This window comes from Phoxinus phoxinus (genome assembly GCF_949152265.1).
Source record: "Phoxinus phoxinus genome assembly, chromosome: 4".
Taxonomy (NCBI): Eukaryota; Metazoa; Chordata; class Actinopteri; order Cypriniformes; family Leuciscidae; genus Phoxinus; species Phoxinus phoxinus.
Genome location: NC_136879.1, coordinates 22,263,925 through 22,291,541, shown reverse-complemented (window position 1 = coordinate 22,291,541; position 27,617 = coordinate 22,263,925). Strand labels below are relative to the sequence as shown.

The following is a 27,617-nucleotide window of genomic DNA, read 5'->3' as shown; positions in this document are numbered from 1 at the left end:
TTTAAAGGTAAACAAATGAGCTGCTGCGTGTGCGCGTGAGTGCACAGGCGCGCGCTGCGTCAGTCAGTCAACAGCATGCAGAGCAGAGCTACTACCTACTACAGGGCGTTAAATGAATGAAGTATGAATTCTCAACGGTAAGTTGAATGGGCAACTGTGAGTTCACTTTTAAAGCTTTTAACTAAAGATTAAGGATACAGACTCATCGTTATTTTCTATAAAAAGGCAAAGCACATTTTGTCAGCGCGTCGTGATTAACGTAATTCATTATACTGGCCCCAGGCTCGAGTTGCGGTTCATGCGCTTTAAACATCCACACATTTTCTCCAGAGCTGCTGTCACTTCGATTAAGGTAATATTTGCAGAATATACGGATGTAGTCACTGTTTAGGATGGATAAATACGACGTCTGCGTGGACTTGAGTTGCATTGAGAAAAGTTTCGATTCGACAGGTGGAGTGACTTCCAGAAACTATGTGCTCAGCAGAGCTCTCTTATCGCGCTCGCTGTCATTGTTGAACCACCCTATTTATCAGTTTCTAGGAAACAATATTGCGTCATGAGTTAATTACATTGCGTAATGAGATCTTGTGGGTTTACAATACACCCATGTTCATATTAATATAATTTTTACAATAATGAAATGGTCCTTGTCGAAATTTGTACCGTTAGTGTAACGAAGTAGCCTACTATGTATGAAATGTGCGAGATTTTTGTCGTAATGCAGTATTGATATGTACTTTTATATAGACTTTGCGTTTATGATACTATACTCTCCTAAATGTACTGTAAATATATACACATTTAATGTAATTTTAATGTACACATTTAGGCACTGCTTTTAACCTTTTCTGTCAGATAAAGTGGCACAGAAGTCAATGAAAAGTGGTAAACATTCGAATTGCATTTCTACGAAAAGCCATATCACATTAGCCTAAAGGAATAGTTCACCCAAAAATGTTAATGTTGTCATCACTTTACTTATTTTTGTTCCTACTATGGAAGTCAATGTCTACTGTCAACTGTCTGGTTACCAACATTCTTCAAAATATATCTTCTTTTTTGTTCAACAGAAGAAAGAAACTCATACGGGTTTATTTGAGGGTGAGATTTTTGGGTGAACTATTATCCCGGTCACGTTGATGTTTGGAACATTAATACTGGCTATTTAGTTGCGTAAAGCGGTTTAACAGCACTAACCAGCTTGAGCAAGGTCTACCATGTTAGTTTAACCCTTACCAGCTAGTCCAGTCTTAATTTAGATCTGTTTGCACCAACTACGTTGAAACCATTATATGGTATATAAAGGCTCATAATAACAGTATAATGTTTTAGGATCATGCGTCAGAATTATTTTATTTTTTTAAGTAACCCACTTTACCTGAAATTCTCATTTTGTTTGACATGTAAAGATAAAGTGGGACAGTATTTAAAACAAATTCACACAAATAATTAAATGTCATTATCCAAATTGTATTCGATCATCCACTCACCATTTAAAAACCGTCATGTGCCTATGACCTTTTAGGCAAGCATTGGATGTGCAACTGGGATTTTGGACCTATGGAACATCATCCTAAACTCCTGTTGTTCTCACACTCCTGAGGGAAATGGGGAACGGAATATCAGAGCAACCCAACTTTCTTTCCAGTCTTCCGTTCTGTAATTCTCTTCACATCTCTATTCTGGGTCTGGACTCAGCTGGCAAAACAACGGTGCTGTACCGTCTGCAGTTCAATGAGTTCGTCAACACCGTCCCCACCAAAGGTTTCAATGCAGAGAAAGTCCGTTTAGCTGTCGGGGACTCGCGGGCCGTGACGTTTCACTTTTGGGACGTCGGTGGCCATGAGAAACTGCGCCCTCTCTGGAAGTCCTATACACGATGCGCGGATGGCATCATGTTTGTTGTGGACTCTCTGGACTCGGAGAGGATGGAAGAGGCTAAGACGGAGCTTTACAAAATCGCCCGCTCCACTGAAAATCAAGGAGTGCCTGTGCTGATTATTGCAAACAAGCAGGACTTGAGACAGGCTCTGTCACCGTCCCAGATAGAGACCATGCTGGCGCTCAAAGATCTGGGACCCTCTACGCCATGGCACCTGCAGCCCACCTGCGCCATCATTGGTGATGGTCTCAAAGAAGGACTCGAAAGACTTCATGACATGATCCTAAAACGGAGAAAGATGCTCAAACTGCAAAAACAGAAAAATAGACCATAAATGTATTATATGAATGGGTGAGAAAAGAACAATAGTTGTGAACTGTCATTTGTATGTGCCCAGAGTTGGTCAAAACCAACATGCACTTTAGTTGTTTACTCTCTTGTTGTTTACTTCTGGTTGTTTACTATCACTTAGAAATATATAAACTTAATATAACGTTTTTTTTTTATGATCACACTGAAGGATGATTCATGTTGTTGGTTTTATTTAGAATGTTTATTTGCAATAAAAGGGCTTCCTATGCTTATTCTAAATTGTCACATGTTGTAATACTTGCACACAATGAGACTTTAATGTCATTTTAGGCTCAGGTAATTTTTCCTAGTACTATCATGGGGGATAGCTTGCCGAACAATGAAAAATCTGTCATTTACTCTGTCATGTTTTTTTTTATTGAATAATGATTTAAATTTCAGTCTGTTCCTCACACAAAGCTATTGTAGGGATGCACAATATATCGGTGTACCATATTAGTTAACCGCTGAGATAGTTATTTGTGCATGTTTTTTTCCTTTATTACTTTTATAACATTATTTTAAGCTCACTTAAGTTAATCTTTATAAAACACTTATAATTTAAAAACACTTTTAAATATAATCTTCAACAAATCTCAAAGTTAATGTTCACTTTTCATACAGCTTCATTATAATGTGATGTCTAAATTTATTTTATTTTATATTTTAATACAATGATAAAGAATTTCAACATTGACCATTTATTGGTTTTGGCTCCTAAGTATGGGCCAGAATTTGAATATTGGTGCATTCCTTATTGGCTTTAGAAAACTTATAATGAAGCAGTTATATGGAGAGCTTTTATGATACTTTCATGGTGCTTGTGTGTCGCTTTTAAAGCACGAAAACTTCTGTCCATGTTTATAATTGCACGGTCTTTCAGAATTTCTCCTTTTGTGTTTCATGGCAGAAAGCAAGTCATGCAGGTTTGGAACGACATGATGGTGAGTAAATGACAGAATTGGTATTTTTAGGTGAACTATCCCTTTAACTCATCCCTTTAAAAAGCATGGGTACTTGGAGCCTTGCACCACCACATTCTTCTTTGGTTCAGTAACACTAAGGTGAGAGTGGAATGCATCGTACATTACAAGACCTTGGGCCTTTATCTGTTGTTATCAGATTAGAAATGACCCTTTATCTGTGATGCATCCCCCGTTGCAGGCAGCAGAAACAGAAACAGCCCAACTGGATGGGGATTTATATGGGATTTGCCTGCTATGTGTGTCACATGCGTCCCTAAATTCCAGTCCTGCCTCATAAATCCAGAGCGACTGGGACTCTTCCCCCCCATTCCATTGATGTCAGTAATGCTGAGCTGGGATGGTGACAGACTGGGAAAAAAAAATCTGCCGTGCAGTTTTCTTTCCCATACTTTCGCTAGACTGATACTGAACTGCAGGTCAGTATCACACTGTTAGTGGCCCCAAAACAACCAAAATTATGAATTTTATTGCGTTGGATAAAATATCAAACCAAATTACATTTGCATATAGATGTTTACAGACTCTCGGACCTAACTATATATTTTTTGTATAGTTAGGTAAGGTGATTTTTACACGGTGTAAAACCTAACAAACTTTTTAATATTTTGCTTGTGTTTGTTGTTCGCTCATAAATGCCAGTGGGTTTATTTTGTATCCAATGCAATGACATTGATACATTTTTATGCTTTGTTATCTAGCCCTTAGTACATCGTGCAGACCTATTTTTCTGCAAACTTTTCTGTAGACAGGGGTCCAAAAAGAAAATAGTAGATTACTACGTGACTGCTTGTAAAAGAATAGAGTGTAACAGAGAAAGAGGGAGTCTTTTTTTTTGTCATAATGGTGCTTTTCTAGAAATACAAAATGCTTGTTGCTGCTTTTAAACAATTGTAGGGGACTTTCACTTGTCAAAGCAGTTTTAGACATTGTTTCAAGGAAAACTGTGAGCTTGTGTTCAGTTATCTCAGAAACCCTGCAGTGCAGTCTATGAGATTTTGTGGGAAAGAGAGAGGTGTAGCGACCTGGCTCTCCACCACGCTCACTCCCCCGTCTGTATCTGATGACAGTGTGTTGGCAGGCCGCTTTTGTTCAGCTCTGCTCTCATCTCATTCCAGCTTGAAGGATGAGCTCGGGGTAGATGGGGGGTCTAGACTGTTTTCCCTGTCCTTTTGTCTGAAAAATAATTCTCAGTGGGTTCAAAAGGGTGCTGCGCTCTTATTAGAACAAGTGTTCGTTCTGACAAACATCATGAGATTAAAAGACTTCTGGGCTAAATAAGTAATGTTTTGGTCTTAGAACTAAGTAAACATCATGTTCTGTAATCGCAAGTGTCTGGTTTATGTCGGTGCGCTGCCACAGATAATGTGATCACCACAAAGATCTTAATCTTGTTTAGCGTGCAAATACTCATTGCATTTAATCCTCATGGCTTTAGTTGTCATAAGGTCTGTATTCATCCCGATGCTTGTTAGTCCAGCCATGTTTGATCCAGTCTCGGCAATAAATCACTGAATTGAGAACTAGCTGGTGCTTGTCTTAAAGAAACATGCGTTCCCACGGTCATGGAAACCTGGATATTTTTATTTAAAATAGCGATTTTCAGACCTGTGAAAATTGGTGAAATCAGAATTAACATCTTGTTCATTTTAACTGTAAATATAGGTTTTTCAAGCGACTGTATATTATTGCTTTTTTAACGATTCAAAAGATTGGGGTTAGTAAGGTTATTTTTTTAAATGTTTTTAAAAGAAGCTTATGCTCACCCACTGCATTAATTTGATCAAAATACTGTAAAATATTGTTACAATTTAAAATAACCCTTACATTTTTTAAATGTATTCCTGTGTTCAAAGCTGAATTTTCAGCATCATTACTCCAGTCTTCAGTCACATGATCCTTCAGAAATCATTATACTGATTTGCTGCTCAAGAGACATTTTCTTATTATAAATGTTGAAGCATTTATTTGAAATAAGTTTTTTTTTGTAACAGTGTAAAAGTCACTTTCAATCATTTGGATCCTTGCTGAATAATTTTTTTGTTGTTGTCTATCCTACTGACCCCAAACTTTTCATAAACTTTTCAAAGTTCATAAATGAATTCAGTGCTCTTCAGTAAATAATACCTTTATCTATCATATGGCTTCAGAAGAGAAGAGAACTTATAACACCTTATGAAAAAGATATGGCACAAACATTTCAAGTCCAATCTCTTCACGTCCATCTCGCTCAGTAAGTGTATTGATAGTATTTCCTGTGATTTACTAGCCTGGGTTTCCCCAGACTGCCTTTGCGCAGCGCGATTTTATTCTCGCTGAAAGGCAGTCTGGAAACCATGGACCTGATTTTCGCCTCGTTTAGGGAACCAAGTCTCAACGAGAATTGGGTCTGGCGTTAGCCAGGCTAGTGATTTACAGTATTTCCATTGTCACGATGGAAGCTTTTTCTGTACAATACTAGTTTACATAGTGCTGCATTTGTCTTCCTGAAGTGTTAAATAATAATAATAATAGATGATTCTTCTGAGTTATTTAATCTGTTCTGCCGCGTACAGTAATTACTTAAAATAATTGAACTGATTAATTAGCACTGTAATATGAGGAAAGTGTTACACTACAGTGCATATCAGGAAAAGAACCTCATGTGAATAAAAGAACCTCTCAATCAAGTCAGACTAGTTTTGTTCTTCAGGCTTTTAGTGTGAGTTCCCCACCCTATTCCTCCTTGCTGTTTATGTAGAATGCTTTGCTAAAGTTAGTTTAGCCGATAAGTGACAGTCTCTTAAAATGCAAGTTTTGAACCTTTAGTTCAGGGGGAGTCAGGTAGTTTAGTTTAGTTTTTAAAGAGTTGTCCGATAAATTACTTCAAGACTTTTGCCATGGAAAACAGATGTGCATAGCCTCTTTTCCCAACAATGTGGCAATTTTAAAAGTACAATTGAACTAAGAAGTGGATGTTTTCTTCTGTTGACTGTTTGCGGCTCAATAGACAGGTCTCTACAGATCTCCGCAATACCAAGTATTTAACAATATTGCAATAGAAATTCACTTTAAGAGTGAGTCAGCATGCATGTAGAAACATGCTGAAACTTACACAATCAGCTTTTCACACAACAAAATAATTTTTCACGCAACGTGGTGTTAAAAAAAGGTCTACAGGTTGCATTGCATCAAATAGTTTTGGATGCCTGTATATTTTTTTCATCCGAGATCACAATCAAAGGAATGTCATGAATGAGATTATATCCCATTTCTTTGTGGAACACGAGGTGAATTCAAAATGAGAATAATATACACTTAAAAGTTATACACTGATCAGAAAAATAATTTAATGTTTTTTCAATTTTAATAATCTTATGTTCATCAAGGCTGCATTTTTTTTAATTAAAAATACAGTAAAAACAGTAACACTGAAATATTATTATAATGTAAAATAACAGTTTTCAGTTTTAATAAACATTAAAATGTAATTTATTCATGTGATAAGCTGAAATTTTATCATCATTACGCAGTCACATGATCCAGAAATCATTCTAATATGATGATTTGCTGCTCAAGAAACATTTATTATTATTATCTATGATTAAAATAGACTGCTGCTTAATATGTTGTGCTTTTTTTTCAGGATTCTTTAATGAATAGAGATCTAGAAATAGAAATGTTTTGTAACATACATTTCTTTACTGTCACTGTTTGGAGTTTCCCAGCCATAGTCCCCCTTCACTTTCATGTTATGCAAATATAGAAAAAGAGCAGATTTTCTTCAGAAATTCATCTTTTTGTGTTTAATGGAAGAGACACTTTTGAATGACACAAGGTTGGGTATGAATGAATTTTCTTTTTTGAGTAAATAATGTAGCTTTTATCATACAATTTTAATAACTGTATTAGAGTCTGCTTAGAGTTTGTAGTTACCCATGTCTTCATTGAACTCCTATAGTCAATGTGTAGGCTAATGTATCTTTGTTTGTTATACTGTTGTTAAAGTGTGTCATGTTTACCTTCTAACTAGACCACTCTGTTGGAGAACACTAATGTTTTCTCTGTCACTTTCTAAACCGCAGCTGTTTGCAGGTCTTCTCCAGACTGCTGTTCTCGCCTCTGGAGCTGTGAGTTACTTGAGCTCGTTCGCCTGTGCAAGCAAAATCCAAGAGTCCTTTGGGGAACCCATGACGTGGGCACTGTTGTGATTTTCTGTGTGCTGTGGCAAAACTTTTTTTCCACAGGGTACAGGTGCTTCCTTCTGAGGAAATCAGAGGTGTCCCGGACAACAGTGTGTTATCAGCAACTCTCTCAGTGAAGAATAAACAGCGATCACGTGGAGAACAGGAATGCTGTGCTTCTCTGTCGGAAGCACAGTTCCCCTAAACGCCGTTCTAAGGTCAGTTCACCTTACCTGGATTCAAAGCTTCAATATCACACATCAGAATATTAACTTTATCTATGTAGGGCAAGTTATCCAAAACTGCCTAGTTACAGGGAGGAAATCCTGTTCGTTGAGATTTGGTCACATGGGATGTGTAAATAAAGACTCCATGCATATCACTTGCAAATTATCTATCTTGTAAATAATCATTATGACTGCATGACTTCCAGTTCTCGTTCTCATCTGGTCTCTTGATAACACTAAAGGAAGTACATTTTTTGGCTTCATATGCCCAACAACTAATGAGAGCGTTTTTGTTTATCAAGGGCCTATATTTAAGTGACTAAGAATATTAGATTAGTTAGGTAATTCTCTTTAATCAATAATTAATATTCAATAAAAAAAAAAATATATATATTTCACTTGATACAACACATCTAAATTAATTTATTTTCCTTTGGCACAGATTGATTATACGATCTTGATTATAATAAATTATTAATAATAGAATATTATGCTTTTCTATTCTAGGGATTTATTGTCACTGCACATTTAATGTACAACAAAATTAGTTGTGCAGCTCCTAAATGTAATAACTGACACGCACACACACACACACACACACACACACACATACACATATCCACAAACATATATAGTTCAGTGTAACGTTACACCATTAATATATATATATATATATATATATATATATATATATATATATATATATATATATATTTACGCAGTAGTAATGAAAGAAATTGCTTATATAATCAGGTTTTCTATTAGGAGAGTTTCTCACTACACAATATTTTAAATGTCATGTCCAGTGTGTTTGTACACTCTTAGAAAAAAAGGTTCTGTAGAATCTGGTGTTGCAAGACAGTGCCTCATAGGGTTCTATATAGAACTCCATTGAACCTTTTTTCCCTAAGAGTGTTGCTTTGGATAAAATCATTTGCTAAATGAATTTATGCAAATATGAAGTTTTAATTTTAAAGTTTTTAAAATCTATATTGAAAGCTATTTTCTAGTCTAACACTCACGATATGCAGTGTGAGACACGTGAACATCAAAAGAACAGTGACCACAAACATCTGTAGTCATAACACAATTTTTAAAGCTATTTTCTAAATGACAAACAAAAAGGAGGAAAACATCCCTATCAGTCAAGTTTTGCGTAATGGCTCTGATCCTCCGTTTCTGCAACATCCTGCCATGTTAACAGGTCTTCATTACCAGTGACTCATTTCCTTTGAGGATGTTACACGTGGTGAACATGACTTGATTAGCGCCGCACACATGCACACACTCGCACACTCTGATACAATTAAGGGAAAGAGACTTCTGACATGATGTTCTGTCAGATGCCCCACAGTGCCTGCAGTTTACTTTCCCCTTACTGGAGAGGATGCAGCTGCTAATGGAAAAAATAAAAGGGAAACAGTTCATTCCAGTTTAACATTAAGTTCATCTCGACTCGAAGAATGTAGTTTAGGATTATTGATTTTTTTTTTACAAATTCAGCTTTTTATAACAGATCCCAGAATCCTGAAATTTCCACTATGTGCTTTTATCCAAGCAGGTTACAAATGAGAAACTCTGTAAGCTATTTATTATTACAGCCAACAATATTTGCGGTGCACAATGTCAAGTGCCATTGTGCTTTATAAATTAATTAAACTTAAAATGTCTGTCCACATACACAAGTTAAACATTGTGGTAGAATTAATATAGATAAGATTAATTATGTGACTAACCATAGAAATCTTAACTTTAGATTTTATACTTATGATAAACTTTTATCACTCTTCCTTTTCGAATGTCTGATTATGACTAACTTTCCATTCCAGATCTAAAAATGAAACAAAATAATTCCTACTTCCTTTTATTTAGGATGTAGCCATCAGACGAACTTTCGATATGATCTAGCCTTTTGACAAACTTTTGACTTAATGTAACCTTGGTCAAATGGAACTTTGAAAGATGGACTCAATGTTCTATTTGTTGACTGTATTGTGAAATGATCAACTGAAATATTAACCCCTTACAATGTTTTTTTGATATTTTGCTGATGTCACTAACAAAGGGAAATGAAAGGGGGGTAGGGGTTAGGGGTTAGGGGGGGGGGGGACTTGCTTTAAACAATTTAAACCAATCATATTGACAAAACGTGACATGTAGTCATAAGGATTCTATTTTGATGACATGTTAGTCATGATGATTCTATTTTGATGTGTCTGGCTTTATAAAGCCTGTTTTATTCTTCTGTTGGGCCGAGATTCTCTGAGAACTCCCGGCCGTTTTGAATAAACCACCTGAGGGACATTTATTTACTAATAAATAGCCATGAACTAAAAATTTACTATTGGTTAATGTTATTTTTTTACATAATCTAATGCGTTTTTTATCATTTAAAGTTGTATAGATTAATATTAATTGCATTATAAACATTAACTAACACTGAGCAATGGTTTTTATGAATAAACATTAACCAATGCTATACATTTTTTATTATTATTAGTTCATAATGCTTAATGCATCAACAAATGTTAACATGTATATATATACTGTATATAAAGTACAGAAAAAAATATGTCCATGTGACAATGATTCGATCTGTGTCTCTCATATCAGTAAGCACATAACTCCTAAGCAGCTTATGTATCATATGGCTTAACTTTGTGAACCTAAGAATTCCATATATTTTCAGAAGTGCACGGGATCTCTTCTGATTACACTTTCCCACAGAATGCAGTGGAATGTTGTTATTCATGTCACTAGCTGCATTGACATGTAGCTAGCTTTATTTTATAGATGATGTGACATTAAAAAGTGCTCTAGCAATATAAAAGATTTACTGTACAACTAAATACGTTCTTTTTCCCGCAGAATGACAACTGCAGTGTAAAGCCTGATCGTCGATCACCTTACCAAGAGCCAGACATAACCAACCACATTTCCTCATCTCTGATAAAGACCCCCTGGAGACCCGAGTCTCCTGTTTACAGTGAGCAGTTTTGGTGTAATAAATGTAGATTTTGTTCAGGACATAATTAGTGCTGTGCGCTTTGAAACCATGAGCGTGGGCAAACATGTTCACCAGTCTCAACAGTGCGCTGTGACGTCCTCCAGGGATTAAAGTTACTGCAGAGTCCCTACAGCACAGCAATTATGCTATATGCTAATAATAATTACATCTCTCTGCTTCTTTTGCCTCTTTATTTGGCTGATTAGACTGTCAGCGTCATTGCAGCTAAACCCAGTCACAGCCTCCTCACAGAGAAGAGGATTTTGTCTTTTAACTTTTGTTTTTATAAAAAACTATAGGCCTACTCTTGAGATATGAAGATATTAAGTAGGAATTTTAATAGGGAAGGCATTTATTTATACCAACCACACTTTTTGTTTTATTAAAATCATCTTGTCTCCATTGAGACGTTTTATCTGCCATTAGTTTTGCATTCGTGGGACTATTCCCACTTATTTATTTGTTATTCTCCTCTAACATGTTATGAATAAGAGAATTGAATCTAATAATCCCATATATGTGATATTAGATATAATCATATACACAGCACAAATATATGTTGTAGAAAGCTCCATTGCCCTCTAATGGTGATAAGTTGTCATTGCTTTCTTCAAATTGCTGTAAACTTAATTATTTACTGCATTAAAATCATTTAATGCAGCAGATGAAACCTGCAGGTGGAAGGACAAATATATACTACCATTTGTTTTTTAAATGATGAGATGACGAGATCATTGTTTAGAACTTTTCTAAATTTAGAACTTCTGAATATTGTCCCGTTCAACAGCAAAAAACTGCACAAAGTATGAAGCAGATTTTTTAAATGGACAGTGTGTTTGTAAAAGGCCTATTGTTAACTTTGTGAGTAAAAACATTTAAAAAAAGAAAAAACCCCATCTTAAGCTCCAAATTATGCCGTCATCACCTCCTCAAGATCATCAAGATGAATACAGGCAGGTGCGTGTGCATAGTACATATAAAAAGTCATGCAAAAGGATTTGCCCAAATTCATCTTGATGCAACAAGCTTTTCCAGGTTCTCCTCCTGAAAATCAACATGCAGCAGCACTACGTTTAACAACATGGATGGTGTTACCTTGGTGTTGTGCTATATTTAGTTTGTGCCAAATACAATTGCTTCCAATTCAATTGCTTCCAATTCAATCCAATGAGCTCAACTTTAGTCTCATGAAACCACAGTTTTCTTCCAATGGTTTCACTTTTGCCACATGGCTTCAGCTTTCTTTTAGCACTCCAAAGAAGTTTTATTTTTCTCCCCCACAGCCTCTCCAACTTTCTCTTTCTAACAACCGCTGTTTTAGTTATGATACTGATATTTACGGTGCAGTCATAAATTGAGCATAGCTGAATCTTAAAATGAACACCCATACCTTGTTAGCATCTTTAGTGTGACTTCCCATGATAATTGATTTCCTCACCCAATTTAGGTTGCCAAAATACAGCGGAATGACTGCTTGTCAATTAAGTCACTTTTATTTATAAGACCATACAATTTTTCCTTTTTTCCCCCCTCCAATTTAAATGTGGTTTGATTTGTTTGCATCACTTAATAGTGCATTGACATAATAAACTGTAACCAGATTAGGCCTATAACTTCTTAAATAATTTGTTTGTGACCCTGGGGAAAAACACTTTTATTTAAAAAAATAATAATTAATTCGCGCTGCAGATCTATTGCATACAAAGAGCAAAAATACATTTGAAAGCTGCAAGTATCAATCTCTCAACACAAAACTTCCTCAAATCAGATGATCAGATAAGCAATAGTTTTTTCCTTTTTGTTTAATTCTGAATAGGTTGCCGTTCATAAAGAAGTAGCCCACTAATTATGTCACTACCAAACTGTCCAGATGCAAAAAAACATCAACATCATCTTAAGTTATTAAAACCCTTAGTTATAAAACCCTTACAAATATTAATTAGGGTTTTCATAACTTATAATAAAGGGGTTTGTTGCTACTGTGCGCTGAACCTTATTTATTAAGGACTTGTTCTTACATATTTTTTCCATATCAAACAGAGAAATAATGCCAAAACTAATATGATAATATTATTTGAGTATATATGCATGTAGGGAAATAATATTTATGGTTGTATGAAACATGAGGTCCAGTAGGCTACGTCTGCACGATTTAATTCTCTAGATGGCGCCATTGCGTCTCGTAAAGGAAGCGTCACGCCAACTGACGAGATGATACTCAAAAGTGTAGTCCATCATCATAATCCATATTCGAGCAAAAAGTAGAGTGTGTATCTATATATATATATATATATATATAGCTAAGAGCATGCTTGATTTGATGCTTATTATTGAAAGAAAATGCGTTATATTGGCCTATACCAAATCAGTGACCAAACTTTTAAAATAATTACAGGGCCACATGTCATGAGATAACTTTGCAAATAATCTCAGCCTGCAATTTGTTTTCCACTCTCACTCTCGCTGTCTGGCTCTACACAAATAACACTTCGCAGCTTGCAGCGCGCGCACTCTCACGCTCCGCACAAACAACAACACTTGTTCGGGCGCGCGGCGCGGCAGAGCCTGCTTGATATGCACGCTCACAGCCGCACGCTAGGCCATCGCTTTCTGCCAGCCTTGTGATTAATTAACATCCAGTTCGTAACCCCCCAAATTAGCGCCGGAGCACACGGGCTAATGAGCTCACTGTGATCCTGTAGGTTACAATAACTCCATCAGACCAAGCACAAGCACTGCGCGCTCACCGGACTGGAGCTCATCACGCTGTAGTTGTACGCAAAAGTTGGTAGGCTTCTTGATGATTAAATAGGCCAGAGTCAGACCAAGGCTAGCTGTCACACTTTTGCTCTGGTTTATTTTTGAAAGTCAATTACTGTATTAGCTCTAAAAGGCTATTGAACATTTCCATAATTGTTTGGCCAGGAAAAAAAGATTCATTAAAGGGATATGGTTCACCCAAAAATAAAAAAGGTCATCACTAATAGTCGCCCTCAAGTTGTTTCAAACCTGTATGAGTTTCTTTATTCTGTTGAACACAAAAGAAGATATTTTGAAGAATGTTGGTAACCAGACAGTTGATGGCACCCATCGACTTCTATAGGCTCACTCACTAGGCTGTTTTATTTGGTAACACTTCATTTTACAGTGTCCTTGTTACCCGTTACATGTACTTACCATAGTAATAACAGTAAATTATGCATAATTGCATTAAACTAACCCTTAACAAAATCCTAATTCTACTCACTAGAACTACATCAGTAATGTAGGCTAGTTAATGAATATTACACACTACACAGTACTTAAATATATTACACTGTAACAATGACATCTTAAAAAAAAAGTGTAACTTTTTTCCTTCTATGAAAGTCAATGGGTGCCGTCAACTGTTTGATTGCCAACATTCTTCAAAATATCTTCTTTTGAGAAGAGACACTCATCCATGTTTGGAACAATTTGAGGGTGAGAAAATGATGACAGAATTTTCATTTTTGGGTGAACTATCCCTTTAAAAACAATAAACAATAACCTGTCAACAATAGTGGGGCATGTTGTCACACGGTATGGGGTAGGTTATTAAATTCTAGGCTATATGAAATGGATTTTAGACCTTTATTCTATTATTATTTTTTTACAATATTTTCTTAAAATTAAAGCAAAAAAAAATTTAAGTAGCACAAAAATATCAAGCTATTGTTTCTGTGCAAACTGTAATTAATGAATTGTCATTTCTTTTGAACATGCGCTCACGTGTCCATATTATCCCCCGGGACGCCATTAATCCGCCCCACGTCCGTCGGCCATTTTCATTGGGGGAGGGAGGGGGGGTATTCAAGTTTTTAGTTCACTCTTTAAAACGTGAAATGCCATATTTATAAGCCCGTATTTATAAACACATTTGCATAGATCAAGATGAAAAAGTTGTTTGAATTGGGGGGCCATTTGCATTTGGCGAAGCATATGGCAGAGCTGCGGAAGCCACGGGCCATGCCTTCATTAAGCCAGCTCCATTTCATCAGAGCGGAGCGCTCCCCACCACGCTCCCCCGCCGAGCCGCCTTCTGTCCCCGAAGGTTCCACTGACAGGGGACAATATGTCCCCAAGGTGAAACGCACCCCGGTCCCAATGATTATTTAATCTGACTCACGCACAGCTCCTTAAGGGGAAGGGACAGAGAGGGACAAAGTGGCGCTTTTTTTTTTTTTACTTGTCGGATGGAAGTGCTGATCTACAGGTGAGGCGACTGACACGTGTTGGCTGAGGATAACGGGGTGTTTAGTTTGGCTACGAGTGCGTGCCGAAGGAGTCGTGTGAGAGTAGGCAAGAGCACGTTTATGGCACGGGCCTCCTTTGCTCTTGCTGTGGCTCAAAGATAGACAGAAGTACACAAGCATATTGTTCACAAGCATGGCACATTGGATTACAAACAAGTTCACTGAATTCTGTTCTTTACATAGGCTACTGTAATTTTAGGCCTGAAGGGCAAATCAGTTCTTTATTGGCATGGATGGTTCCTTGAACCTTTAACATCCTTTGAACCTTTCCTGCACAGAAAGTTATTTAAAGTTAAAATGGTTCTTTACGTTATTAAAATGTTCTTTACACTAAGAAAAAAAACTATTATTTTAAGAACCCATCACTGACAGTTTCTTTGGGGGAACAAAAATGGTTCTTCTATGGCATCGCTGTGAAAACTCCCTGGACAGAGTTTCCATTAGCATTCCCATGTTTTGCCTAGTCTTAATCATACAAATGTTAATTGTTGTCTTTTGAATGCAGGCATTATTTGCTAATGTCACATATTACCAAAGCAAAAAAGGTCAAATTAAAAATTTCCTGCTGTGTTTTTAGTTAGCCTTTTGGTAAGAAAGCTAACAGCTTAGCATTTTGGCTTAGCAATGCTATCTGGTTAAGATTAGTTGGAACACAATATCGCAGTAATATTAATACTTTTTTAGGCAGGAAGGATCTTTTTTCCTGTTCTAAAACCATAGGAAATTGCTGATTGGATGATGGCAAAGTAGGCTAACCTGTGAAATGAAACTGTTTAGACAGTGTATCCTAACAGCTTCTTGTTTGATGCAGGGTTGCCAACTTCGGGACTTTGGCTGGAGTGAGACTCTGTGCGCGCACAGAGAAAATTTCAGTGCGCGCGAGCGGAGACAATTTTTGGTAACCCTAATTTAAAAAATGTTGTTTACTTAATATAAACCCATATTTATGCACACAAAAAATAATAATAGAATGGGAACGCTTTTTCAAAATGTACAATTAATTTATGATTGCACTATTTAAAAAAAAGATAGAGGTGATTAAATAACAAACATGTAAAACAACAACATCAAAACAATAAGAAATCTCAAAACAAAAGGGACACATAATAGTTACTCCACCTCCCCAGAAAACCACAACACACAAGTTTCACAAATTAGGCCTGTTGTGCCACAGTGTGCCACTAAATAGAACAAATTCTTATTATAAAACATTGTATACACTAACAAAAAGTGCTCTCAATATAATAGTAAACAATGTACCAACATAAATAATAATAATAAAATATAATATCTTGGGGTTTTATTTTTATAACCTACAGGTCATCATCAGAGGTTATTTAAGCCAAATTCTAGTCGTGTTTGCCGCACGTTCACAGCCGGTCAAACAAAGATGTTTTATTTGAACATTCCCTGCAGGTTATTTTGGAGTTTTATTTTATAACCATGTAAACTAATTATAACTCTGCAGATTATCCTAATGCGGAAATGTATATTTAATTTATAAACAAACTATATTATGCTCGTACACACTCGTTCTCAGTCGCGCACTGTCGAGCGCGCTCTCGGACACACGATCTCACTCGCACACTGTCGAGCGCGCTCTCGGACAACGGTACTCTCGGCACACAGACTGATTAGGCAAGGCTACGTCTGTAGTGACAAGGCACACTATTTTATTATCTGCTTACCTTGATTGTCATCTAAACTTTCAAACGCGCATCAGCGGCTCCGACTCCGAACCTATGCTCCGAACTCTCTCTGAACTTCTCACACGCAACTGACCTATCACGCGCAAAGGTTTTCAGCGAATCAACGATCAGAAAATACTGCCGTGAGAACGTTGTTGGCAGATGTTACAGCTGTGGGCTCAGCTAAACTCCTCCCCTGTCATTAATACACTGTGTATTAGTCAATAGTCATCAATAGAAAATTAACGGATTGAGAGGGGAGAAAAATGGATTTTGGCGTGACATTTCTTGCCTGTGCGTGAGAGCGTGAGATTGATGCTGAAAGCGTGAGAGTCACGCCAGATGCGTGAGAGTTGGCAACCCTGATGAGCTCTAATAAAGGATATGTTAAATCTTAACACATTTTTCGAGTGACTATTTTAACACGTTTTGTGTAATTTTGTGTTAATGTTTTTGTTGTTGTTTTTTTTATAAAACGCAACAGTGTGTCCAACCGACGACTCCCAACACTTCACCGCGTCACTTCGTGAGCCGTTATTCTTCTCAGGAGCAACTTGTAAGTTCCCTCGCGCTTCAACTTATCATCGGTGGATATCTTTGATGCGTGGAGGTAAAATGTCTTTATTTGGCAATAGAGCCTTTCAAAATGCCTTTTGTGATCATTTTGTAGACAGTCGAGTCGAGTGGCATTGTATAAACTCGGTAAGTAGCCGGCTAGTCTCGATGACGGTGAGCTGGGCTCGTGCCAACCAGTGCCAACGTCATCCGATTTCGGTGGTGTGAACTTATTTTAACGAGCTTCATGGTTTCATTTGTGCGATTTATTGTTAGTGGGAACGAATTCCGTCATGTCGCGATTCGCGTGATTTCTTTCAATGAAAATTAACCGAGTTAACGGTTGCAACATATTGTGTAAAAAAGTTAAAATTGTGTAAAATGGCCTAAGAAGATAACATCTCTGACGCTTACGTTTTTCTTGGCTTTCTAGGAACCGTTTCCTTGTTGTGTATAAATAACAAATGTGTCTTTATTTGCCCTAATGCAGCTTTGAATAGGAAGATATACGCGAGAGGCTTCATCTCCCCGACCCTCACCATCACTTGTATGCTGAACAAATCTGTAAATAAAAATTAGTAGTTGCGATGCACTAATAGCCTATACACTATTATGCACTGTGTAGTACTTAACTGTGCTTGTAGTTTATTAATTTTATAGTGTTATTTTGGCTGCGTCCGAAAGCTTAAAAATGGTGTCTTCAGAGGATGCATTACAAGGGAGAAAGCTGTGCTTTCCATTCTGTGAGAGTTGAGCTAAAAAAAGAAAGATGGCGTCTGAAAGTTGTGGTTGGTGGTAAGTTTTCGACCAACATTTTCCACTTCTGATGTCAGTTATAGTGAGAAATTACTATTATAGTAATTAAAATGTCACTATCACCAAAGCTCGCTCTATTTTTGTGTGGATCATTAAACCGTTACTCTGCTTCAGAAGTCTGTCCATAGTCAGTTTCGTGAGGTTCCTTTGTGGGCAAATGCTGCCTGCAAACTCATTGCCTGCCTATAAGGCAGTGAGGCAACAGGTCAGCCTCCTATGTTTTCGGACGCAGCCATTCTCATTCAACATTGGAGTCTGATGCCCCTCCCCCTTTTCTACGTAATTAAAGCTGACAGTTGAGTGCATGAAGTGTCCAACAATGCATCATGCATTAATGCATCATCCGGGTATTTAAAGTGTACCTTTCTCTTTGGATTTTTCATTGTAATGAAAACATTGTGTAATGTAATCAGAATATTTTTACTACAAAGCTCGTTGAATAGTGCATTAAGTATGCAAATTGGGACGCACGTATTTAAGATGCTGTCAAATACCCCTTTTAAAAAATAAATTTAGTACAAACTTGATTAACCGTTAACTCTTCAGGAACTTTTCACTCAAGCCACAACTATATTTTATGTGACATTTTTTTAAAATGTAGACTATTTTTGAATGTTGACTATTTTTTATATAAATGTAGCAGTTTTAATTCTATATTAACTACATGTGAGTTTGTGTTTTTAGTGCATACAAGGTTTGCTCGATTGGATCAAAAATAACATGACAAATGATGTAACAATGACACATTAGTCTGTAAAAGATTATTTTACAACACAGTGCTACGAGGAATAACACATTGGTTAAAAGTAACACAAAATGTGTTGTCCTTATCTAGACACAAAAGTGTGTTAAGAAACACATCATTTTTAAGAGTGTAGCCTTGTATAGCCATGTGTTATTCTCATTGCTAAAACTCACAAGAAGAGCCAAAAATAGATGCCGGGTTTTGATGCCGGCAGATTTCTTGCTTTGCAGAACTAATTGCATTTTCAGTGTTTCTAAATTTAGGCCCAGGTGTCTGTTATAGCATACGGTCCAGATATATCTACATATGACCACCTGTGGGTTTAAAAAATAAAAAAACAGACGCAAATGTTGTTAATACGGTTTCCATTTGGACAAGACCACCTATCACCCGTTTTTATCACGAGAGCCGAGCGATAATTCAATTAGGAGAAAAGTGTGTGAAAAGTGTTTTGGCCTTGTAAAGTTGATATTCTTTCCTGCATGGTTGAAACCAATTAGTGTATAGTAAGAAGTTGAGCTATGATAGATGGATAGATTTTAGTATTTTGTACATTTCATCATATTTAATCAAATAATTTTTGCAGACCAAAAAACAACAACACTGTATTTCCCAGAATCAATTACCTGTTTATTTACTACTTCTGTAAATTGCTTTTCCTGTCATTCCAATTCAAATTCCTGTGAGGTGTTCCTAATTCAATTCAATTTCACACTCATTAATTTTAAGAATTGAATTGCTGCTCTCATATGTTAGGAAGTCTGATTCATTTTAAAGATTTTTTTTTAAACATTTAACATTTCAATGTAATTAAATAATTGATTGTCTGATTAATTTAAGTCCATCTGATTTGACTGTTTTATCTGTCGTATTTGGAAAATTAGGCTGACAGCATCACACAAATATGAATTTATTCCTGCAAAACCCTCTTGTGCCAGAAAGATATTGTCTGAATAAATAGCTTCAATGTAGTTGACTTAACCTCTAGTGTTAACTACTCACAAGGATAGCTTGACTTAGTTAAATTACTTCTTGTAGTTAGTTTAAAAGTAGTCCAACAATTTTCAGAAAGTATGTTTTAAAAATAAGACCTGTCAAATGTCGACTGAAACTTTTCATGGAGAGTTTTCCTTCTGACGGCATGATAAATGAATGAATACACATGAGATGGCGTCAGCAGCCCCCGTTGCCGCCAGAGCCCTGGAGAAACAGACTTTATAAACACTGGGCTTCTCCGTTAAATACACATCCAATTCAAAATACTAGTTTAATTAATCTGCCACTATGGTAATGAATCCAGTTGAACCAATAACTAGACTTTTGCTCGTTATTCAGGGCGGCAGTGGCGGCGAGTAACCTAATATTTTCTTGTCGCTTAACTGAAGTTTAGATCCGAGGGCTTGCGGTATAGCTGCTTTATTAAGCCACGATTCTACATATTTCAGCTGGGAAAAAGCATCCAGTCCCTTTAATAAGTAATGATCGCCGAAGATCAGAGGAACCGTACAGTAGAGCAAAACAAGTTAAGCGCGAGTTTTGATAATGATGCTTAATAATTCAAAGTGTGTAATTATCCCTTTATGGGGAAGCACAACAGCGGCGGGATGCTGAAGGCACATTGGCAATTAGTGCAAGATCGAGGTCAACAGATCAGACCTGGACGTTAAGGGTGAGGGGGTGTCCATTTAAGAACAACACATTTGAATCTTGTCCTGGAAAATATACAGTTAATGTTTTTTCTTCTTTTTAGCCACAAAATGGGTTCATCCTCTCAACCGACTATGAAGTGCATCTTGGGATGCCATTTAAACTGTATGTAGGGAGTTCAGAAGTATGCTGGATTTGGGTTGGCCTTTATTTTAGTTATTGCTGCTCAATTCTTCCAATCAATTGCTGTTTGTTTTTTTAAGAATAATTTTTTAAAATTAATTTCTAAGAGTATGAGATTTAAAAGTAGTGGAGATGTTACCTCTTAATGACTAAGAGGTACGGCGGACTTTTCCCTCCACAGACGCACGTCGGTAAATTAGGGAATGAACTTGCGCTCCCGGGGGCAGTTCAGCGAAAAGAGGAGTCGTGTTTCGGCGCAAACGTTCCCTGGTGCTATTTTGCAGATTCAGAAAACAATTCCGCCACTGACCAGGAAAAACCTAGTCTAAAGTGTTGCGCTTGTTATTTATGGTATTTTAAGGGCGCATGCTTGGCCATAATGTAGCGTGTGCAACAACGCGCATACACAATTTGATTCTCTCATCTACACAAATGCAGCAGTTTTCAATTTTGCTAATCATACATTATTACAAGGAAAAATATTAACACACGAGGGAAATCATTGTTGTGTCCATGAAGATGTGAAAAAATAAATCTAGCTTACACATTTACCCAAATTATTATACACCTTTTTAACCGAAGCTAATTTGGGTGGGTTTCTCCCATCCCCATACAATGTCACTACTCTGTCTTTTACGGCCCTGACGAGAACGTCGGTCTCCTCGGCTGTGAACCGCTCCTGGCGTGCGCCTGGCAAATCCGCCGTTATAATAGCAATCCGCCATGGAAAAAGCGCGCCTGCTCTTAAAGGGAATGTGAGATGACGCTCTGATTGGTTTATTTCACGTTACGCCCCCCAAACCACACCTATGAATAATGAAGCTACTTCAGACGACCAACCCATTTTAGATTTGCGTCGGGCACAAGAGTCATTTATCCCGCTGGTATAATAGCAACAGCGCCCGGGATCCGCCCACAAAGTTACTTGCGTTTCGCGTTTTATACTTGCGTTTCAGATCGTTAAATTAGGGCCCTATATGTTTAGCTGCTTTATTTTGTCTGACCTTGAGCTCAAGGTTATTTTCTTGTTTGTTTGTTTGGTCTTTGAGCTCATTTTGAATTTGCACAGGCTTCTTGTTTTCACATTTTAAAATTGTGAGAATTTCTTCTTCTTTTGTTTATTAATCTGTCAGGTTTAAAATGATTGTGTCTTCATGGAGTGACAGTACGGTTACCTAGTTTTATAGCGGTGAGAAATCATCTGAAATCTCTTTTGTAATGGAATGTGTTTGTAAAGTAATTCTAGGTTTCGCCTCAAGCTCAGGTCCTCTTCTTTCCTGTTTTTTTTTGTTTTTTTGTGCCACTCTTGACTTTGCCCAGACCTCTTGTTTCCCACATTTTGGTGTTGCCAAAGGTCTTGAATTTGCAACTCAAATAATTGGGATTAATCGTCTCGCTAATCACTGTATTTGTTCTCCCTCCATTTGTGTTTCACAATACGTGGGGAGGAGAAAGAGAAAAAACAGCTGAAAAGAATCAGTTCTCCTATTAAATCACTATCTTTCAACAAGCAGCTCTCTCTATTCACGCGAGAGGGCATTCAACGAGGGCTGCTTGGCACTCATTGTTTGGTTAAATGAGTAATCATAACATCAATGAGCCGCTGAAATGCGACGCAGAGCGCATTGACAACCTTTGTGCCCTCGTGAGGAGGGGGAGCTAATTTGATCACCGCGATCTGGGCTTCTTTCAGCCACGCGCCACCACAGCCAACAGCTGGAGGGGGTCCGTGCCCCGAATGCAGCCAAAAAGATGCTACAGAAGAACCATGATCAAACCTCTATTGAAAGAATGAGAGATGCGCCTCAATAGCCCCAGCTTTTACAGGACGCCACTTTCAAAAGCTGTTTGTGGGCTTCAGGCCAGTATCAAGCACCGTTTCTTGCTAGTGTCATGAAGAATTGTCTCACAATCGGTTGTTCAGCCCTGTGAGCCCTAATTGCCAGATGGTGGATATTTATCTCCCCCTTCTTCTCTTGAAAGTTGCATTAATTGCAGGGCTGCCCGGGGGCTGAGTCGCACTGATCAGAGTGATAGGAGACGCCATGACCCTGATTAAACCCCTCCACCCGCATCCAAACCCCCCCCTCCTTGCCCCGGTGCAAGGCCTTCCCTGCAAAGGTGGCGGTGACGTTCTGAGGGGGTTGGTGCGACCGCCTCACCCAGTCATTTGCTTATCAAGCCACCTGGGCATTGACACTTTGGAGGGGGTTGGGAGCAGGCGGTTGCAAATACGGGCGAGCATCGGGGTGAATGACTCCGGTTGATCGGCTCGGGGAGGGTTTTAGCCCCCTAACGGCTGCACCCTCTTTCCGAGCCTAGGCTCGTTTACATATCTCCCAGAGATGTAATTGAATTAAATTAAGCTTCTGGAGGGCAGCTGTGGCAGCTGCTGTTTGTGGCATGTCAAAAGGCCCGGCACTTTAAGAGCACTTACATATGCTCCAAATTAGCAGGTCAGATAGGCGCACGCTCTCGATGACAGGGGCAATGCTGCCAGCGCAACAAGGGGCCCTGCAGCTGTGGGCAATTCAGCCTGATGGGTCTTTATCACGGGTGCATTATCAGTGTGTGTGTGTATTTGTTAAAGGGTGAACCGCATGTGTGCTACAGGTCACTGATAGTACGGAGCACTAACTGTCCCACTGGAGGCTAATTATTTGTGTGGACCCTGGGTCAGCGAGTGATTTGAATTTGATTTGACAACATTTATTAGGTGCTAACTGCTGTTTGGATAACTGATACTGTGCAGTGGCATTTTTTCGTAATTAACCTCATTGGCTCCATAGATATGTAAGCTTGTTTCCGCCACAGAATAAAAAAATTAATTCCCCCCCCCCCCCCCCCCCCCCCCCCCTCAGAATTGCAAGATATAAACTTGCAATTCTGACTTTATAACACACAATTGCAAATTTACATCTCGTAATTCTGACTTTTTATCTGGCAATTGTGACTTGTTGAGTTGCGGCTCTTTTCCCCCTTTGAATTGGACTTTATAACTTGCTATGGTCTGAGAAAAGAAGTCAGAATTGCGAGATATAAACTGTACTGTAAAATGTAAAGACAAGGTCCTTGCCTGGACTTTGTGGAAAGCAAAGTGGAAAGCAAAGTGGAAAGCAAAATCCTTCAAGTACACCAACAGCAACACAACTTTGGACACATGCTTTATTATTACTGAAATTCTTTATTACTTATTATTTATTATTACTAATATTATTGTCATCAAAACAAGTGGAAGTATGGACACTTATTTTTTTAAGTTTTTTAAAAATGCTGCTATCTTTGTTTATAGATTTTACCTTGTGTTTTCATGTTTATTTGATTGGATTTTAAGGATTTCAAATGTATGCGGGAACTTTTTTGTTATTATTCATTTTGCTATTATTAATTATTTAAAAATATATATTTCTTTATGTCTTTAGTCAACAGTATTGTTGCAGGTCAGCTGATGTTGGATTCTGGTTGCCATTTTATATTTGTCTTCAAAACACATTTTTAAGTATTTAAGTTCACGAGAAACAAAAAATTGCTCAAGTGTGTCCAAACTTTTGACTGGTTGTGTACATACTCCACATTAATAGACTCGAGGAAAGCTAATTTCAGGACTTTCACGGTTTCAGTCATCTTTCACTGATATTGGCAGAATCTGTACTTAAACCCCTGTAATCCACAGGGAAAATATTTACACATTGTGTAATTTGTGGAAAAAGTGTTAAATCATTTCCATACTTGTGTCAATACTTCATGTAATGAATCTAATCGTATATTTGTCACACAGAGGTATCACTTTGCATGCCGACAAGAACTTGCTTTGCTTTGGTTTCCTGGGAGATGCTGTGATATTTGAATAATACTTGTCATAGACTAATCAGCTGTCGTGAACAATTACCTAATGACTTGTCAATCAAAAGCTGTCAGTCAAAAAAGTGTTTTGCAATTATGCTATTTTTATTCTGAACTGGCTGATGTTTATGAGAAATGCAGTCTTATGTAATTGCCGTGAGAGTTACCTGAGAGGAGTTCTGCCTAATTAGCCACCAGTGTGATTGAGAACCGACTGACTCCTGAACTCCCAGGATAATTGAAATAACAGGATAAATTGATACGGTTATACTGTATAGGACACCACTTTTAATAATACCGTGATAATTTATAGTTCTGTTAATGTGTGTTACACTGTAAAGCAAAGTGTTACCAAAACAGGCATGCCATTGTGACTCAGCAGTCTAGTATCTATTTGTGAGATTAATTATAAAATCTTTAAAGGAATAGTTTAATCAAAAACAACCTTTTTTTTTATGCAAACCTTTGGAGGCTTGTTTCCACCACACAGTATAAAAAATAAAAAAGTAAATAAAATAATTAAAATAGGAATTGTGAGTTTATATCTAGCAATTTCTCACATTTGCATCTCACAATTATATCTAAACTCTGAGTTGCGAGAAAAAAAGTTTGTCACAATTTTGACTTTTCCTCTGAATTTTGAGATATAAGCTCCCAATTACAAGAAAGAAAATACTAAGATTAAAAAGTCAGTTACCTTTTTAATTTTTTTTATCATGTGGCAGAAACTAGCTTCCATACAAACATTACTTATCAAATAAGATGTTTAGCAGAGTGTTTGAGCTGCTCTTTTCCATGCAATGAAAATGAAGAGCACCAGGACTGTCAAGCTCCAAAAAAAGCAAACGTTTTTACGTTTGTTCAGTAGGGAAAAGAGCAGCTTGGACTTTCTGCTATAGACATGAGGGTGAGTAAACGATGAATTTTAATTTTAGGGCCGAACTATACCTTCAGTGTCACGTCATTGGTGAATATTAGTATTGTTGTGGCACTTTTCCCCGGTCTCGATCGTCTATGTTTATATGCACTGGTCGTCATAGTTTAAGTGTGGAGGCCCGGTCTTTATCGAGGCTCTCGGTTCCAATTAGATGTTGCGCAAAGCACAAAGTCTGTGACTCAGCTGTTTGTGCGGCGCGTTATAAAAGAATGGCAGCAGAGCGGCAGCAAACAGCGCCGTTAAAAATGCATGAGGTGCTACCCAGCGCTGCTCTCGCTGCGTCGAATAGAGCTATCACGGCTGCCTGTTATCTCCAGAACCCCCAGGTAGAAATGGTAATGATACTACTTAACACCACTGCACATATGGAGGGAAAATGGAAATGCCAACAGCACCTCAACTATAAAGAAAATCAAATTGAAATATTAATCCGCTGATTAATATAACATTATGAGAGCCCATTCTCTTTGTTGTTTAACAACAAAGGATTGCAAAATAAGCAACTGCCTGAGAGGTAAGGGGTTTAAAAGAGTCCCACTGAGGTGTTAGGATCCCTTTCAAACATCATTACCACACATAATGTATTCACTTCCACAGTGCTGAGGTTTTGATATTGATGTTTACTCATTTATTTTTTAATTAATGTTCTTTGTTAATGAATTCTTTGATGAGAGGCATTTTGTAAATCATTATCCTAAGAAGAAGATGAAAAAAAAAAAAAAACGTTCTCGATTTTTGCCCATTAAACTTGAAAACGTAAGGGGAAAAAGTTGAGCGTTGAGTTGTGGGTCATTATTTCAAGTTTTTCTTTTTAGGGACATTAATTATTGTCTATTGCGAGTGTATCTTCATGTTACCCTGGGAGTTCAGTTGAGACATTATACAGCCCATTGCAAACAATGTGCTTAATTAGACAAACTCTGAACTTCAGCGCTGAACCTTCGGCGAAGTTTGAGGGTTCCTCTCGTCGACGTGGATCATTTTAGGGCACTTCATAGTATATACTGTCAAAATGGAAGATGAGAATGTGAAGTCCCACAAACAATTGATTGACATAAATCTCTATCACACCGTAAGCACACTAAAAGAAAACCTTAAAAAAGAAAAGACTCAACCAAGACAATGGCTGAATCTGAAATCACCCCCTATACCCTCAATAGGGCATTATTTGAAGGGACATCCATTTGTATTGGTGTCCGAAACCATCGTGGACATTATCAAGTGCACTCATTCTATCCTTCATTGCACTGCAATGTACAACCTCTATCTGAATTCTTTCACTCATTTTCATTCACTCCTTCAAGTGAACTGTATTAGTGGACTAACGTAGGGAATAGTGATTGAGGGTTTAGGGGGCAATTTCGGATTCAGCCTATGTTCTGTTGGCATTGTTGGGTCAGTAGGTCAGTCTTGCTCTGCTGATTGTTTTTTTGATCTTTTATACATTTTAATTATTTTTGTATTTTTTTCCACATATTGCCTCTCTAGAACCAGACAAGACCAGAAAACCAAACCGCTGGTTACCCCGGGCAAGGGGCTTAGGTTTTGGCGGGCTCGGGTTGGCCCGTCAGTGCCTAAGTCGATTTTGGGTGACCAGTGGAGCAATTTCGGATTGGAGCGGGTTTTCTTGACCAGTCAGGAGAATTTGATGATTTTCACCAACAATGTAGAAAACATTACGGTTGCAAGGCCAAAAAAAAAAAAAACTGTTCAAACTGTTTTATGCATTAGTTTTTGCATTAAATTTTAACGTGCTCCCTGTTCAATATTTAACTGGAAACTATATGAGATTGAAAAAAATGACAACTTTTACTGTAACTTTACAATAAACTTGAAGAAAAGTCCATTTGAGTGGCATTTTCCATAGACTAAGTGCATTTTGACACAGTATTGCGTACTTTAGCTTGATATAAACACTTTTTAAAAAGTATGAAAACCATTCCAATTGACTATCAGTTAATTTACATATATGTTCAAAATCATTAGATGATTGCTACTTAAATGCTGCATAAAAAATGGCGAAATCTGCAATCTGAATAATGACTGTGGCCTTTAAATTCATTCAGAGATGCTCCAGAATAGTTTTCAGCTTCAAAACCCACAAAAGTTCTGTAGGCAGCACTCAAGATTCATAGTCAAAATGTGGCCTTTTGCCATCCCCTATTCAGCGTTGGCTTTAGGAGAAAACATGCAGTTTAGTCTTTGAGACAAAGGAATGTTTTTTTTTTTTTTTGCTTTACCCCACGAATGACTGATTGTGTTTGCAGTACCCCACATACACCACAGTGCTATTTTTCTTTCTATCTTTCAAGC

The 27,617-nt window shown here is 37.5% G+C and overlaps 1 protein-coding gene across 4 annotated transcripts; it reads left to right on the top strand.

The window, feature by feature from the left end:
- Nucleotides 1-30: 30 nt before the first annotated feature.
- arl4aa (ADP-ribosylation factor-like 4aa) lies at nucleotides 31-27,148 on the top strand. 4 transcript variants are annotated; one of them, XR_013797144.1, is made up of 8 exons: nucleotides 31-137; nucleotides 1,529-2,236; nucleotides 3,147-3,180; nucleotides 3,401-3,638; nucleotides 7,284-7,328; nucleotides 7,446-7,600; nucleotides 10,478-10,595; nucleotides 26,793-27,148. XR_013797144.1 is itself a non-coding variant. In XM_079609426.1 (3 exons), the coding sequence occupies exon 2, from the start codon at nucleotides 1,611-1,613 to the stop codon at nucleotides 2,217-2,219; it is 609 nt and encodes a 202-aa protein (XP_079465552.1). In that variant the 5' UTR covers nucleotides 31-137; nucleotides 1,529-1,610; the 3' UTR covers nucleotides 2,220-2,236; nucleotides 3,147-3,615. The 4 variants fall into 4 exon arrangements, 2 of the variants coding, with proteins under 2 accessions (XP_079465552.1, XP_079465551.1); XR_013797145.1 differs by lacking the exon at nucleotides 26,793-27,148 and having other exon boundaries at nucleotides 10,478-11,562; XM_079609426.1 differs by lacking the exons at nucleotides 7,284-7,328; nucleotides 7,446-7,600; nucleotides 10,478-10,595; nucleotides 26,793-27,148 and having other exon boundaries at nucleotides 3,147-3,615.
- The last annotated feature ends 469 nt before the right edge of the window (nucleotides 27,149-27,617 follow it).

Bases quoted from the DNA above. Each gene is read 5' to 3' on its own strand.
- arl4aa (XM_079609426.1), top strand. From the start codon at position 1,611: ATGGGGAACGGAATATCAGAGCAACCCAACTTTCTTTCCAGTCTTCCG.